Below are 16,061 nucleotides of genomic sequence, written 5' to 3'. Positions count from 1 at the left end.
CAATTGGTTAAGAACCAGGAAAGAAGTATGATTCTGAGTACGCATTCTCTGTAATAGCTCTTTATTATAGTTGTTAAGTTATTAGGACCGATATAAGACCCAGAAAATTAATTGGGAGAACATAAAAAAGCCTACAACGCAATAACAAGAAAACAACGCCTATTATTGCATGTCTGATTAAGTAATTATGATGAAAATTTACAATTGAATACCTCACTATAAATTAAGACCTTCCGTAGTTTTAACGAATACAACGTATTTTCCTATAAATATAGATTTCATATGCTTTTCTTTTGATTTGATTAATTCTAGTTTTAACATTTCTTGTAGATATTTTATTCATATTTAATTGCTCCTAACGATGGAATGCAGTTTTCAAATTTTTTAAATAATGTTTGAGTAAAAAAAACTACCATCTCTTTCAGGTGGCGTTAATGCAAAATCTTTTGAATGTGAAATTAGTAAATAGCATGCATAATGAATAAAATATGAAAGTGATTTGCACTGTGTTCTTACTTCTTGTATATTTAAATTACTTTTGATTATCAATTTAAATTATGATTCTATAAATTTTGCGTTTGAATTACCCTCGATTTTTACCCTTGACATATTATAACCTTACTTGCATTAGTATTTGCCCTTAATCTGCTGTCAATGTTGTCACTATACCGTGTTCAATACGCAGGTCATGGTTGAAAAATCTTTTTTTCTTTTTCATAAAATAATGAATATGTTCTTCGATAATTAAGTCAATTTTGTGGTATTATGGATCATGAGGTAATTCTATAATGTAAAAATGAACACGTGATCAGTAACTAGTACTTGTCGTTGTAAATATAAAATCTATACTAATATTATAAAGCTGAAAAGTTTGTTTGTTTGAACACGCTAATCTAGGAACTACTGGTCCGATATGAAAAATTCTTTCGGTGTTAGATAGCCCATTTATCGAGGAAGGCTATATATCATTACGCTAAGATCAACAGGAGCGGAGCTACGCGGGTATAACCGCGAAGCACAGCTAGTATATTATAAAAATATAGGTACTTCCATTATATTTATACAGGAATAATATAATCAAACTATTCCCGGGTGTGGAAATAGGTATAAATTGTATAATTACTCTCTATGGTAATGCAAAAAATTCTACACAATTTCCAATACTTAGAAACCTACATAAAATTAATAAATATTAAGTTGTTTTACCTACCATTCTAAATCGAGTCTGAAACATGTAGGTAGCTTCCTTTCCATCAGTTACCAGGAAATAAGGAGGAGCCAGGAGGTTGCGGGTCGAGCGAAGAAGGGTTGTCATTATGTAGAAGGTCACTACGTAGCCTGCTATTACTACTGGTCTGAAACAGATTAAATACAATTAGATAAATTCAATTTATTAAATGGCAAGTATATCTCAAGGCCTCAAGCTTACCTGTAAGTATTTAAAAAAGTACATGATTATGAGGTGTAAAAGTTAGCAGTTTATTATATATTATACTAGATTTTTGAAATATATTCCATAAAATATAATTATTACGGCTTTAAAACTTTTTGTAATAACTTTTCTTGAGTGTTTTATTTTCACTGTTATAACTTTTAACCTTTTATCTTAATAAACAACATGACATGCCTACATTGAACGCCATAATTTATTGTTATACTTTCTATAATGTGGTTATGAATACGCATTTCAATAAGAATCGGATACCTACATATTTCCAAATATTTTCGAAAATATCAATAACTCTATTGCTATATTCATGAATGAATAGATTAGTTTACTTAATTTTTCATTAGAACCTGTAGAATGTCAACAAATGCTCATAAGTAGTTCTTTCGGTGTTAGATAGCCTATTTATCGAGGAAAGTTATAGGCTATATATCATCACGCTACGACCAACAGGAGTGGAGCCACGGGGGTGAAACCGCGTGGAGCAGCTAGTAAGTAATATTTCGACCTTTCTAATTGAATTGTGGACACTCACCTAAGAGGATCATCACAATCCGGTACAAGCACATCAACAAAGCTATCAATCAGTCCCCAACCACCTCTCCAATGAATGATGCAGGCCAGAATGAATACGCATGTATAGCAGCAAGTGAGCAGACGCTCGCGGAGCCACCGCCCCGCTCCGCCTTCGCTCCACGCGTTCGCTGAGCGGGCGAAGAGACGTGTTCTGTAAAGGAAAAGTGACGATTAACATTAAGATTAATATATAATAACTTGTACCAATGTCAATAAGACATCCTAAGGCGGCCACTGAAAATCAGTGATGACACACTGAGTGGTTGGCCTAATTATGGCATACCTATGTATTTTTTTAAGTTCCTTTTTTTTTCATCTAAATTGTATCTTTTTTTTCATAATATGTCCATAATAAACTTATTTCATTTCATTTCATTTACCAATCTATGTTATATATTATATTGTGTAGTATAATTAAGTTTTGTAACCTTTTAATGTTGTGAGAACCAAATAAAGATGATTTTTTTTGTTACTAAGTACATCAATTAGATTAGATTTTTAATAACTTGTACCTACCATTAAAGTAACCTTCAGCAAATAAAGCATTTGAATATGAACATTATGACTCATAGAATTAAAAAATTACTAAGTAAATGAATCGAAAATTCGGTTTAAACCGTAATATTTAGCGAAAAACACTTCTGTATAATAATCTTCTGTGTACTGCTTTTTATTACTTTTGCGAAACAAAAATAAGTGAAAATTGTCGTGTTAGTTTATTTAGATTAAGTAGTTGCTACGTTGAGACAAGATAATGCTAAGACGATAAACGAATGTTTTTTACTACCTAGGTACATAAAATTTCTTCACTCTTTTATTACTTTTAAAAGTAGCGCACACAGTTAATATCTAATTATAATTACTGGAGGATGTTATCTTTAACCATCTCATTAAATTGAATCAGAAAAACACAACACTTTTTATCTTTTTTTATGACTGAATAATTCTTTGGGACGGCAACTTTATTCAATCTTGAAAATTTTTAAATTTTGAGACTATCATCTCTTAATAGTTAATATACTATATTTTATTATACTATTAATATACTCACTTAGCAACAGACAAACATGCGTGTATAAGCATCCCCAGCAAGTAGGTCTCAGCGTGGGGGAACATACGAGGGTGCAGATCCATCACCCCCCAGATGCCTCGCCACACTCCAACCACCAGAGGGGTTACCACCGCGCTCGCGAATATTGCATCACCTGAAATTTATATGGAGATTTATTTATTAAAGCTGATTATTACAAAAAAAAAGGAATTAAGAACCTATTGTCTTAGTCCGTTCTTCAGAAAGTCTGTTAAAAAGCCGTTCCTGCCAGCTTGATAAAATATTATTAACTAATTCAGCAAAAACAGCTTGATAAACTAAACCTACGAAATAATATTGTATGTAATGGATGTTGTATGTAATGTCCGTTGGTTAAAAAAATTTCTTCTCTACCAGAAAAGTACCGATTCCTGAATTATAGGTTGTTAAAACGTCTGTTGCTAGATTTAGTAATATTGTTTTTAATTCACGTAACGCAACTGTAGTAGCGTTTAAATAAATTTTACATACTTTAATATTTTCTTCCACGTCGTTGACGTCATGTCAAATTACTTCAATATAGGTAATATTTTTATTATTTATTGTGGCATCTTACATTATAAAATAAATAAAAATAAAAAAATAAAAAAGCCTTTTATTTCCATGGCATGGCATGGCATCTTACATTAACGAATTAAAATTATATTAAATATTGAAATATAATAAATAAAAAGTGTCCCACATTTTTTTGGTTTATTTAAATTCAGTTCTTGTGAAATTAATCTTATTTTTATATTAATAAAAATTACCTGCTCCGAATCCAACTTCCTTGCAAGTGCAAGAAACAGGAGGCTCGATCGCTTCCACTTTCTCAGGGTTTCGTTCATTCTTCTCAAGTTTTTCTACATTTATTGTTTTTTCAATACGAATCGGTGTTTCTTGAGGCAGCAAAATCTCTGTGCCATTGGGCGGCATCTGCAAAGTATTTTGAATACTTAAATTGAGTTTTTTACGTCAAATTTTAATTATTTTTGTATGATACAATTCTATTCGTCTATTCTAATATTTCTATTTCGTCTGATCGATTCTACTTTTTTATATTCGAACTACACTATATTTATTAGGCTATTTATCACAAAAAACTTTTTTACGTTTAGAAATGTTCCCATTTTGTAATTATTTATTGTGTTGTAATAAAAAAAATAAAAAAAAAAAAATAAAAAAGTAGAGAGTAAAAGAAGTAGATATCGTTCGATTCAAACCACACTCGATATTGGAAATTTCTAACGGCTTTTGGAGTTATTCACGGAAGAATGTTGTTAATTATGGAGCTATATAATAATGGGATAATAACAATCAGATTATCTTTATATATTAAGTGGGTCCTAAAAGCCATTAACATAATCGCTTTATCTAGTGTTTTGTTTAAGCTTTTGAGCGGTATAGCACGAGTAATTATTGCATCAGAGAAATGTATTTTATTGTTCACAGATTACTTATACATCATTATTAAATAAGGATATGTACATTGTACATAATATTGCACATAATGTTTCGATACTTCGAAACAAACATTATCCTTATTAAATTTTTAACTGCTCGTCAATGTAACGAAAAAATAAACAAAATATGAATGATGTGTGGTTGTTATGTATTTGGAATTGTGGGATTATTAACGGGTTTTAGAGTATATTATTATAAAAAATACCTATATCGTAGTACACTGGTCAAATAGCCGCTTCCTTTCCATTACTTCAATGATTCTAACATTGTATCGATGGAACGCAGCCTTTATAGTTCTTAATTATAGTATTGAAAGCAATAAAAAAAATGGAAAATCATACCTGAGAATTATTCATATTGTATATTAACCTATTTTTTGCTATTGTAAGAAATATTAAGCTATTGCATAGCTTCTATCGCGGGCCTTGAGCGCGGGGACCGAATCCAGAAATTCCGTAACGAAAAACCTCACGCTCCCCACTCCGACGGGCACGGCGGAGATTTGGCTTGAAGACATGCTATGCAATAGCTTTACCGCGGCAGTCCCCGAACGCCACACGTCTTTTTTGTATTTTTTGCATCATAAGCCTTTGGAACTTTTGTTTTACATTTTAACCACAATACATCCAATAACTTCCAAGTTATAAACATTTAAACTGAATATTTCACACTTTACACATAAATATAACATAATTTTATGGTTAATTTGATAAATACTGAGATTGACTACGAAATTATGAACAACATTGATAAACAAGAATAAAATATTTGAAAATAATTTACATACCCTCATTTGAATTTAGAACTTACTTCTGGTACGAGTTAACGCGGTTAAAATTCAAATTTTAATAATTATTCCACTGTGATAGTGTATTAATAAAAATACATTTTAAACGTTTGTTTAACTAATACACAAACATAGATAAAAAATAATTAAAACATTCAATATTTCACTTGTGCATTACTTACATATATAAAAAAATTAAAAAATGTTGCCACCTAAAATATTTGTCAAAATAAGAATAATTTATGTTAATTATTATTTTGCGAATATTTTATTATAAGATTTTGTTATAATAAAATTAATGTATATGTATGTAATGTATCCTCGCTACTGCAACGGAAAAGCACCCTAAATATAAATTAGTCTTATAATATACTATTATAAAGGCTAAAGTTTGTATGGATGTATGGATGTTTGTTATTCTTTCACGTAAAAACTTCTGAATCGATTGCAATGAAATTTAGCACACATATAGAGGGTAACTTGGATTAACACATAGGATAGGTTTTATCCCGGAAATCCCACGGGAACAGGAACTATGCGGGTTTTCCTTTGAAAACGCGGGCGAAGCCGCGGGCGGAAATCTAGTAATTCATATTATGATTTCCTTGAAGGATCGAATTCAAGTAGGTTTGAGAAATATTACATACATATATACCCTTTTAGTATTAAAACGAAAATTAATTTATTACTAATTATTGTATATTAGTGTTTATAAATAAAAAAAATTCTTGCTAATGATCTAAGTTGCCACTTATGTGGATAAGATCCGTTAATATCCAAAACATAATATAGCACATTTTTTTAAATTTTTCAACCTTGAGTGTTCAATTCATTGTGTACGATACAAGCGATGGATACAAGCACAATACAAGTCTATAATTTTCTTATCGTTGCATTCTAGCAATACCTTCGTTTACAAATTACTTACCTAACTCTTTAAAACTAAATTCATTAAATTTTTGGATTAATACATATTGTCTTTTACTAACTGATGCGTTTTTAATTACACGCCTTTCACACTAATGAGTTGTTTAAATCTTTTAATTAAGCCATAACTAAACGATTTAAAACAAAGCATAAGATGATTTAGATGCTTCTTAGCGTCAAGGATAGCTAGTTCTTTGAACTCTCTTTATATTAACACAAAATATATTTAAACTAGCTGTTTAAACTAGCTTCGCCCATGTTTTCAAAGAAAAACCGTTTAGTTTCCGTTCCCGTGGGATTTCCGGAATAAAATCTTCAATCTTATGTGTTAATCCAAGTTACCCTCTATATGTGTGCTAAACTTTGTAATCGGCTTAGTAATATTTGCATGAAAGAGTAACAAACATACACATACACATACATCCATCCTCACAAACTTTCGCATTTATAATATTTGTAGGATATTTATGTATTACTTAAAAAAAAAACATTTTTCAAATCACCATGTAGTTTGAAATTGTAAACAGACCTTGAAATTTCCGAAATGTGTATTTGTGTAGGTAGGTATTTGTTAAAATGACAAAATATAATATTAAAATGTACGTCAGTGTAAGTTAGCCTAACTTGAGTGTAAATCAGCAACTTTATCAACAAGTGGTGAATTTACAAAGCACAATAAAAATAAAGGGAAATGAAAATCAAACATACACAGTAGGGATACTTATTTTATATTGTCATATTGTCTTTTATCTCAAGACTAGATTTCCGCCCGCGGCTTCGCCCGCGTTTGCAAAGGAAAACCCGCATAGTTCCCGTTCCCGTGGGATTTCCGGGATAAAAACTATCCTATGTGTAAATCCAAGTTACCCTCTATATGTGTGCTAAATTTCATTGTAATCGGTTTAGTAGTTTTTACGTGAAAGAGTAACAAACATCCATACATCCATACATCCATACATCCTTACAAACTTTCGCCTTTATAATATATAATAGATAATAGATTAGATTCAGCAGGTATTAAAACCATCCAATGTATCATAAAATATGCAAGGTCGAACCTTAAAGTCCTTAATCTAAGTTCAAATGTATATCATTATTTATATAGGTACTGAGCTGTACTGAGCTGAACTGTAGATACTGATGTAGCCTTGTAGGTACTGAGCTTTAAAATTCTTGGTACTTAGGTACCTAAATAATATTCCAGACTATCCATTTATTTCCATAGTAAATGGATTGTACCGGAATAGGTACTCGATAGAAGATCGAAAATCGCGGAAGAATTCTAACAAATACCCGCGGCCCCATCATTCGGCTCGACGGAACACAGTGGGGTTTTAGTCGGTAAGAATCCGACATAACCCACGGCTCCTTCCCCGGGGGCCGTGGGTATCTTTGGAAGATTTCCCCACTTTAAAAAAAAAATTAAAAAAAAGGTACTCGATACAGATGTAGTTTTTCAGGTAGCTTCTAGTATAATAATTTTGTCAAAAGTCTTTCGTCAAATATTATATTTTTTATAGAACAACAGCGGAGCGGTTGGCCACGCATACGTTGAATAAATTATTATTTGATTCTACACGATAAAATAGTGCTAGTGTAGTATATCAAGAACTTAAAATTATTCTAAAAATAAGCCCAATCCCAAACAAGAATAATATTGCTATACAAGATTAACGCATATTTTAAAAACTAGAAATATTAGATCACAGCGTACCTACGTCAATTATGTATTAATTATTATTCATAAATGCATTATAAATACACACAATAGATTATAGATAAATCATAATCATAAGCTTTAATCTTGTTTACATAATATGTGGAAAATTATACACGTTTCCATCTGTATGTCTTTATATTTGCAATATTAACCGAGCAATTCGTAATACTCTGTCTATAAATAACTATAACATTTTTTTTGAAAATTTGCTTGTATAAATCAGTGTACTTGAATATAAAACATTTTCTATTTATGTTTCTATTATGTGACAAAAATGAATTTTATATGTAAACTATGTATTTAGTTCGACTTAAGTTTCCCTAAATTTAATGGCTACAAAGTGATACTTAAATAGTGTGGAAACTAGGCGGGTCTCCACACATCGATCAGCCTTTCGAATCCATTGCGGCGCGAAGCTGCTCAATCTGTGGAGACCCGACTTATAACGATTGCATAAACATAATATTATGTATTATAATTTGAAGCTAAAAAATCATAACATATTAACATGAGTTATTATTTGTATCCAAAAACATTTAACCTTTTTATTGAATACAATATTGCAAAACACGTGATATTACAGTTATTTTAGTCGGATCGAAGGACTTCGCTTAAGGTATTTAGGTTAACGATGTGAGATTAGTGTTATTGTTAAGCTCAAAATCTTCTTATCCGAATTTGCCTTTAAATTTGTTCCCAATGCAAAATCAATTTTCATGAATTTTATAGGAGCTCTATAACGCCATATAATTATGCTCTAGCTACATAAAACTAACAAACAAAATTATCAAGATTTTTTTTTGTTGTTATGCATATAAATTATTTCAGTGTCACTTATCCAAATGTTTTGTTTGATCACGTCCGCGTCCTGCTAATAACTTTTAAATCATTATTGTAAGAAAGGTTGTAGTTGAAAACTAAAAAATATAAATTTAATGCACGTAAGTTCCAATTCAATAGTTCCCAAAATCATTTAATGATATTCTGGACACTTTTATTAAGTTAGACCCTCTTGTGTCCTTCCTGATGCGATCGTATCAAATGTTAGGGCAGAATCCAAAACCAGGTCATACTAAAGTATCAATATATTTTTAATTTTAAGTGAATATAGGTACCATACTATTTTATTACCATTTTAAATCTTTCCTATACCGAAATCTTGTGATAAGTTTTTCAAGTCAGTATCTTATCTTGGGTTCTCTTCTATATTATATGGAATATTATTTTTATTAGAATTTTATAATTCATACGAAACATTCATCAATTCATCATTTTAATTAATCATGTGTACACCGTATTAAGCGCGTCACACACGGTGAAGATACTATATTATTTTATCTTAAGATACGGTAATATTTTATATTATAGTTATATCTTAAGGTATCCGGTATCAGCGTTCTGACCATCATATTTTTGCAAACGAAACTCCACTGAGAGTCCGGTCTATTATGTTTTTTGGTAAAAAACCACTATTAAACAATTTTATAACGATCGATAAAAAATTCTTAAAACTGGTTTATTGCATAATTCACGTCGGATGACATTTAATAATATGTTAAGCATATCAAATGCAAATATTTTTTAGAAATAAATAATTCTTGTCCAGTTAAGTTAGTTAAAAAAAGGAAACAAAAAAAATTCTTCATTCAATGTCATATTCCGACATTTTTGGGAGTGTCGGGTTAAAAAAAATTACTTTACTCACACTAAAAAATTGCTAAACTTTAATAAATTAATTAAAAACAAAAGAATTTGTCGCTACCCTTATATAAATACATATATTATATTTTTATTCTTATAAATGTATGTAAATAATATCACCTATGCAGACAAAAAGGTAAGTGAACTAAATGACAAAGCCACACAAAGCATTCTCAAACAATCCTTTGAATAGATATATGTAAATATATTAAATAAGCTATGAATTGAGAATATCCGTTTTAGGAATAAAATAAATCACCGATTTACTGAAAAACACATTGATCCTTTCAAAAAAATCTGTTTAGAATTCAATTAACATAATCGATTCCTTCGAGAAAGTTCCAAATCACTCGTCGCGGAAATAGCCTTGTGGTTCTAAGATGTCATTGTTATTATGTTCTTTTTTATAATTTACTAGCGGTCCGCCCCGGCTTCGCTTTGCTATGAGTTTCTTCAGATTGTAATTAAACCAATTATTAACGCCATCTTCATACATAAACACAGCGCTTGCAGCGCCTCTACCAATGATTATTCAAACTCAAACTCAAACATTTATTTATTCAATTAGACTTCTTATAAAAACACTTTTGAATCGTCATAACATTTTTTACATTTACCACCGATTTGGAAAGCAGTATATCTATGGAGAAGAACCGGCAAGAAACTCCATAGTTGCTCTTTTAAAATCATGTCAATATTACAATTTAATTTTACATGATATGTAGGTAACTTATATCTAACTTCATATATCATAATATGACAAAGAACTGTCCTGTGGTTCTTAAGCGACAACCTTCCATGGATTTTCATCTTCCATGTATTCCTTAACGCTGTAATAGGCTCTCTGAACTAATACATTTTTTACGTAAGTTTTAAATTTAGCACTACTAAACTCTTTAATTTATTGTAAATGCGTATACCTTGTTACCTTATTGTAACTGCTTTAAGATATGTTCAAATTATTTTGACAATTTCATGAAAAACCGCGCGTTTAGTTGCCCATATCGAGAAACGATTTCTTATCATTGATCTTCTCAAACCACATCATGATGGCCAATAGATATTCAGCCATTTCATGAAATGCGACCATATCATGCGCATTGCGCATGACCATAGCGAAATGAGCAAATCAATATGACCACGACATAGATACCAAATACCTATAACGAATTCTTAGCTTGTATTAAACAAAATAAATTCCCTCCTATCGAAACCGATGCAGAACATAAACCTGTACCGAAAATTTACTTTAAAAATTTACTTTGTTGAATGTTTACCGAACAACATAAAGTGTTTAAATTTTCACGAGCTAGAATCTATAAGCAGGTTGCGGTTTCATTGAAATAAACTTTTGCAAGTCCGAAACTGCTTAGTTTTGACGTTTAAGACGTTTAACTATTGACGTACAATAAACTACTGTTTAACTATATTTAATTCTGAATATTTGCAGGACTATAAAACATGTTTTAAATTCGTTTATTCTACGATTTATCGATTTTTAAATAGGTAAAGGCGATAAAAAAAAACCGGCCAAGTGCGAGTCGGACTCGCGCACCGAGGGTTCCGTATGTGATGTAACTAAAAATTTATGGTTTTCGTAATTTTTCCTTTATCTATGCTATAAGACGTTGCTTCGTACCAAATTTCAAGATTCTGAGTTCACGGGAAGCACCCTGTAGGTTTTGATTCCCTTGCAAGTGTCGAAAATTTGCGGCATAAACGGCTATATCTTTTGATTGCGTTGGCTTAGAAGTTTGATTTTTTCACAGCTTCAAGGGACAGTAGACCTGAGTAATTGATATAAATTTCAGCTTCATACCTCCACGCGTTCCTGAGAAAAAGGGTCTTGACAGACAGACGGACGGACGGACGGACGGACAGACGGACAACAAAGTGATCCTATAAGGGTTCCGTTTTTTCCTTTTGAGGTACGGAACCCTAAAAATGACAAATCTTTACTTATATAATAAATGTGAATCCACTGAGCCGTTCTGCATGAAATTTGCCATAATCGTAGATGTATAAGATCAATGGTTTGTTTATCAAAAACAAATCGTAGGTGTCAAAGCTAGTGCGTAATAGTCAACTCAGCGCATACACATTTCTTTAGTAATGAGTAAATGAAAATTTGTTAAGGTAGGTACATAAAATTGTTAAATAAATAGGTTCAATTTTTTTTATAAGACAACTTTGTTATTTTACGCTAACAGAAAAACATGTAATGATTAATGAGGTAATTACAATTGTATTACCTATCCAATACAATTTCCTTGGCTGTAGAAAATCAAGTATCAAGTAAAAACGAATTCGAATAATCGAGTAGATGTTTTGTTTAATAATGAAACTAAAAGATATTGAACACAATGATTCGAATTTACTTGTCTGTTCTGGATCGTTTTTAGTTTATATTGTTCTAGAAAAAAATAGAACATAAAAAACGGACCAAGTCTGAGTCGTATTCACGTTCAAAGGGTTCCGTACCATTATCTGAACCCAACGGAAAACAATCACATTTTTCGAATCGGATTCGGAGTAGTTTAAGTAAGTTTTTTTTTTGCTGAAAAACATTATTGGTTAAAATTTTAACCGTTTAGACATCACTCTTCATACGCGGACGAATGGGCGAATTTAGACAAATAGGCAGCGGAGTGTTACTAATAGGGTTCTGGTAAGATACAATGTTGGTTTTTAATTTATTTACATTATAGGTATAGTATATTTCATAGTTAAGTTTCGATTCGTCCAAATCTACTAATCCACGCTTTATTTAGCGGATCTTTACGGAGCGAGCAGCCTCGCGAAGCAATTGCTGCGCGAAGCAGCGAGACAGCAGCTGATACTGAATCATTGTTATTTATATTTCCATGGTTGATATGGTCTGTGAAATGTCCTCGGCTGGAAAACGGCGGAACACACGTTTTCGCCACGTCCACACTGACCGAACCGAACCGAACGTTCTCGCGCGGCAAACCCTTCGCGAGGATGCACGATCTGTGTGGACCCACCTTTTCAATCTTAATTCCGTGTTCTCGCAATCTTTTGTCAAAGTCCTTCCTGGAGTAATGTATGATTATCAACAATTAAATTCTTATTAATTGCTATATTGATTAAAACTTAATGATTTTATGATTGATTTGATTTTACACTTTTTCCTTTGCGTGACCGATTCCTATGACCGAGACATTGTGATATTTTATGTAACATTATGTAGCAATGGCTCATGTTTTATTATGATTCATTGTATTATGATTTTCACCATGTATGGACTATGGATTTTTATCATACATAAAAATTAAAAACGTCTTTGCGCATAGCAGCATATGTATATTTTTTTTTAAATCAAATTGTCAAACATTGTACGTGATAGGACTATGATCAAAAAAATGTTGACGAAGGTTTGTGAAAATATATTATGTATTAACAAATTTACTGCACCATTAAAGTCGACTGCGAACTAACGACTCTATAAATAATAATATAACAAAAATAATGTGCCCATATTTAATTTAAATAAATAATTTGTTATAATATGTGACATTAAACACTTTATAGCGTCTGTAAGGAAAATGAACAGGTTTTATTATGGTTGCATATCAAAGTATAATATACTGTATACTGTGAACTGTCGATACGTTATGACCAAGAAGCTTATATCTAATACACTGGAGATTAACTTGTAACAAGAAAATATGACCTTGAATGACGCCTGTATGTTTTTTATCCCTTTCACACCTAGGTAGTTAGGTGTGAAAGGGATAAAAAAACATACAGGCGTCATTCAAGGTCATATTTTCTTGTTACAAATTAATTTTCATACTGAAATCTCCAGTGTATTAGATATAAGCTTCTTGGTTATGACATAATATACTAAAACCACACTTTTTGTCTGTGCGTCTTATACAGACTATATCTTGAACAACTAATTTTAGCAGGACCTTCACTAATAAATAGTAGGTAATGTTGCACTCAAGAAATACCTAATGAAAATCATAACAATAACAATAAAATATTATAACGCGAAAGGGTTCGGGGAGCCGTTTTGAATAGGTATACTACTCAAATTAATTCAATTTACAAAACTAATGAATCTAGAAAGTATAAACTTCGATCGCGAACACGTAGTACCTATAATTAATTTTTGTTTTCCTCAATTTTCATTCTTTTAAGCCACCTCAAGAGATTGCCGATATAACCTATAAATACAAATATTCTAAAAAATCTAAGAATTTTCTTGTTTTCGAATTTGTGAATTTTAAGTATCGACTGACAATCAATTTTATGTTGGAAGGTTAAATTAAGTTATAAATTGTTATTTTTTCAATAATAAGTGATCTTATCATATCGTTGGATTTACGTTGTTTCTATTGTAAGTCGCATTAAAACTATAATTTATTCTATGAGGTGAATATTATTGACCTGGCACGAATAAAAAATAGATGCTAGAGAGCATTAGGTATTTCATCTATAGGTAAGTAAGAATGCGAAAACTGGAAGTTAAAAAGTACTAATATTTAGGGTGCACTCACACACATCAGTCACCGTCAAGTCACCGATGACTGATCGGTGACGGTTTGTGTACGTATCCACAAACACCAGTCACCGTCATGTTGTCCGTCAGTCACGTCGCCGGTTTGACTGAATCATTGAACACATACATCAGGTTAGTCAGTGATTAGACGTGTGTCACGCTAGAGAATATGTAGCAATTGACGGTAGCACGACGCTGACTGAACTGAGACGTGACGGCACCGGGTGAGTGGGGATAAAAGTATGATACATGTATGGAAAGATTATTTGACGTGCCTGACCGGTGACGTCACTGATAGATTTCGTGCCGGCGACTGTCGTGTGGGAACAGAGTCATACTAGAACTATTGATACATATTTTTTTTTAATCCTGTCCGGTGACGTGCCGTGACGGTGACTGATGTGTGTGAGTGCACCCTTAATACTTACTCAAAAATATAAAGAAATGTCATTAGAAATGTAAATTTTAATGAGCAGATTATTAATTAATTTTTTTTTTGTTAAAAATTTTTGAAAAACATATCATCAAGCCAATATTTAAACGGATTTTGTAATATTTATTAAAATACAAAACATTCAAAATAACAGGAAAGTTTATAAGAAAGCTTTATGTCATATCGCGTGACTAACAATCTGGTATTTTTTGACCCCTCTACCATATCACTATAATATGCAAGGCCTTTGAAAATATGTTTGTCAAGGACATGACATACAATAAGCATACAATCATGAAGAAACGATAAAATCATACAATTAATAAAATTAGTTAATTTATTTAATTCAAAAATCTTTAAATTACGTGAAAGAAATATTATAAATTAATTTTCTAAATTTCGTTTAACCTGCGCTTTATTTCAAAATATTTACAAATAAAAATAACATACCAGGAATTTTTTATACACTCCAGACAGAAATCCAATTCCACAGCCTGGATAATTAAAAAAGTTAAAATGTCACTTGATTTTTTTTTTGCGCGGGAACTCGACCGCGTAGTCCGCGTAGTCAAAAAACGGACACTCGCTACGTTGTGTTTAGACGCAAAACCTTAGTGTTACTAAAGGACGATCGATTCATGGTCACTATAAATAAAGTTTATATTTTGCTACTGGCTTCAACGTAGTACGACCATTCATTACCTTTCAGAAAATACAGGGTATGTTTTCATTAATGGTGTTAATGCATAATACATATTATGTCAAATCAGGAAAATAAGGCCTGCCAGCTATAGGTAAATATTGAATTGGAATGGAAAATTGTTTTATAGGTGAGTTAATAGTTTAACTTATTTTTCTTATGATGTGTGGTTGCATAGTGGAATACCTATTCATTTACGCAAAATGATGTATTACTTTACTCTTTGCGCAAAATTAAATTAAAAATAGTAACGGACACAGGCGTGCACTCAAGCTTCTAAAAGTGGTGAGGGTTCGCGAAGTTTTCTACGTAATTTGCCAATTTTTTTAAGTGGATAAAGTAACCTTTTTTGTGTTTTATAACATCTAGAATTGAATAAAAAAATACATGTCATAGTCCACATATCAAAAGTCTTATAGTTTCTCAGTTAAAGTATACACTCGAAGCTCGCTTCGCTCGTCCTTTTATATACGACCGCGACGGTGACATTTTTTGTCGGTTGGTTTTATTTTTTAGTGTTATGAAATTGAAATGTACATATATTATTCATCAATTAATGAAAACCGGTTATTTTGGTCTGTCTGTGCAGATTTTGTTATTGTCCTTTTATTTAAATCCAGCTGGTTTTTATATGATTTATTTTTGCTCAGCCAAAAGTGGTTTTGTCGCCGATAAAACCGTTAGATTTGAATCTATGCGAATATAATGC

General features: G+C 31.4%; 1 protein-coding gene across 2 annotated transcripts in view; it reads right to left on the bottom strand.

The window, feature by feature from the left end:
* Positions 1-15,184, bottom strand: part of fusl (transmembrane protein fuseless) — a 32,670-nt gene extending 17,486 nt beyond the window's left edge. The window contains exons 1-5 of one of the 2 annotated variants that reach the window (XM_090101398.1): positions 15,103-15,184; positions 3,863-4,028; positions 3,075-3,228; positions 1,983-2,174; positions 1,211-1,355 (exon numbers count right to left, since the gene is read on the bottom strand). In XM_090101398.1, coding sequence (XP_089957524.1) covers positions 1,211-1,355; positions 1,983-2,174; positions 3,075-3,228; positions 3,863-4,028 — 657 coding nt within the window. In that variant the 5' untranslated portion in view covers positions 15,103-15,184. Of the gene's footprint in view, positions 1-1,210; positions 1,356-1,982; positions 2,175-3,074; positions 3,229-3,862; positions 4,029-4,204; positions 4,248-15,102 lie in introns of those variants that run through there. The other variant, XM_090101397.1, reaches the window with a different exon arrangement.
* Between the last annotated feature and the right edge of the window lie 877 nt (positions 15,185-16,061).

This window comes from Colias eurytheme, chromosome 4 (genome assembly GCF_061535395.1).
Source record: "Colias eurytheme isolate Ceu_HAF_F1 chromosome 4, ilColEury1 Martin Lab GWU primary, whole genome shotgun sequence".
NCBI classification, from domain to species: Eukaryota; Metazoa; Arthropoda; class Insecta; order Lepidoptera; family Pieridae; genus Colias; species Colias eurytheme.
The sequence above is the reverse complement of the archived record's forward strand: the minus strand, read 5'-3'. Positions and strand labels throughout refer to the sequence as shown.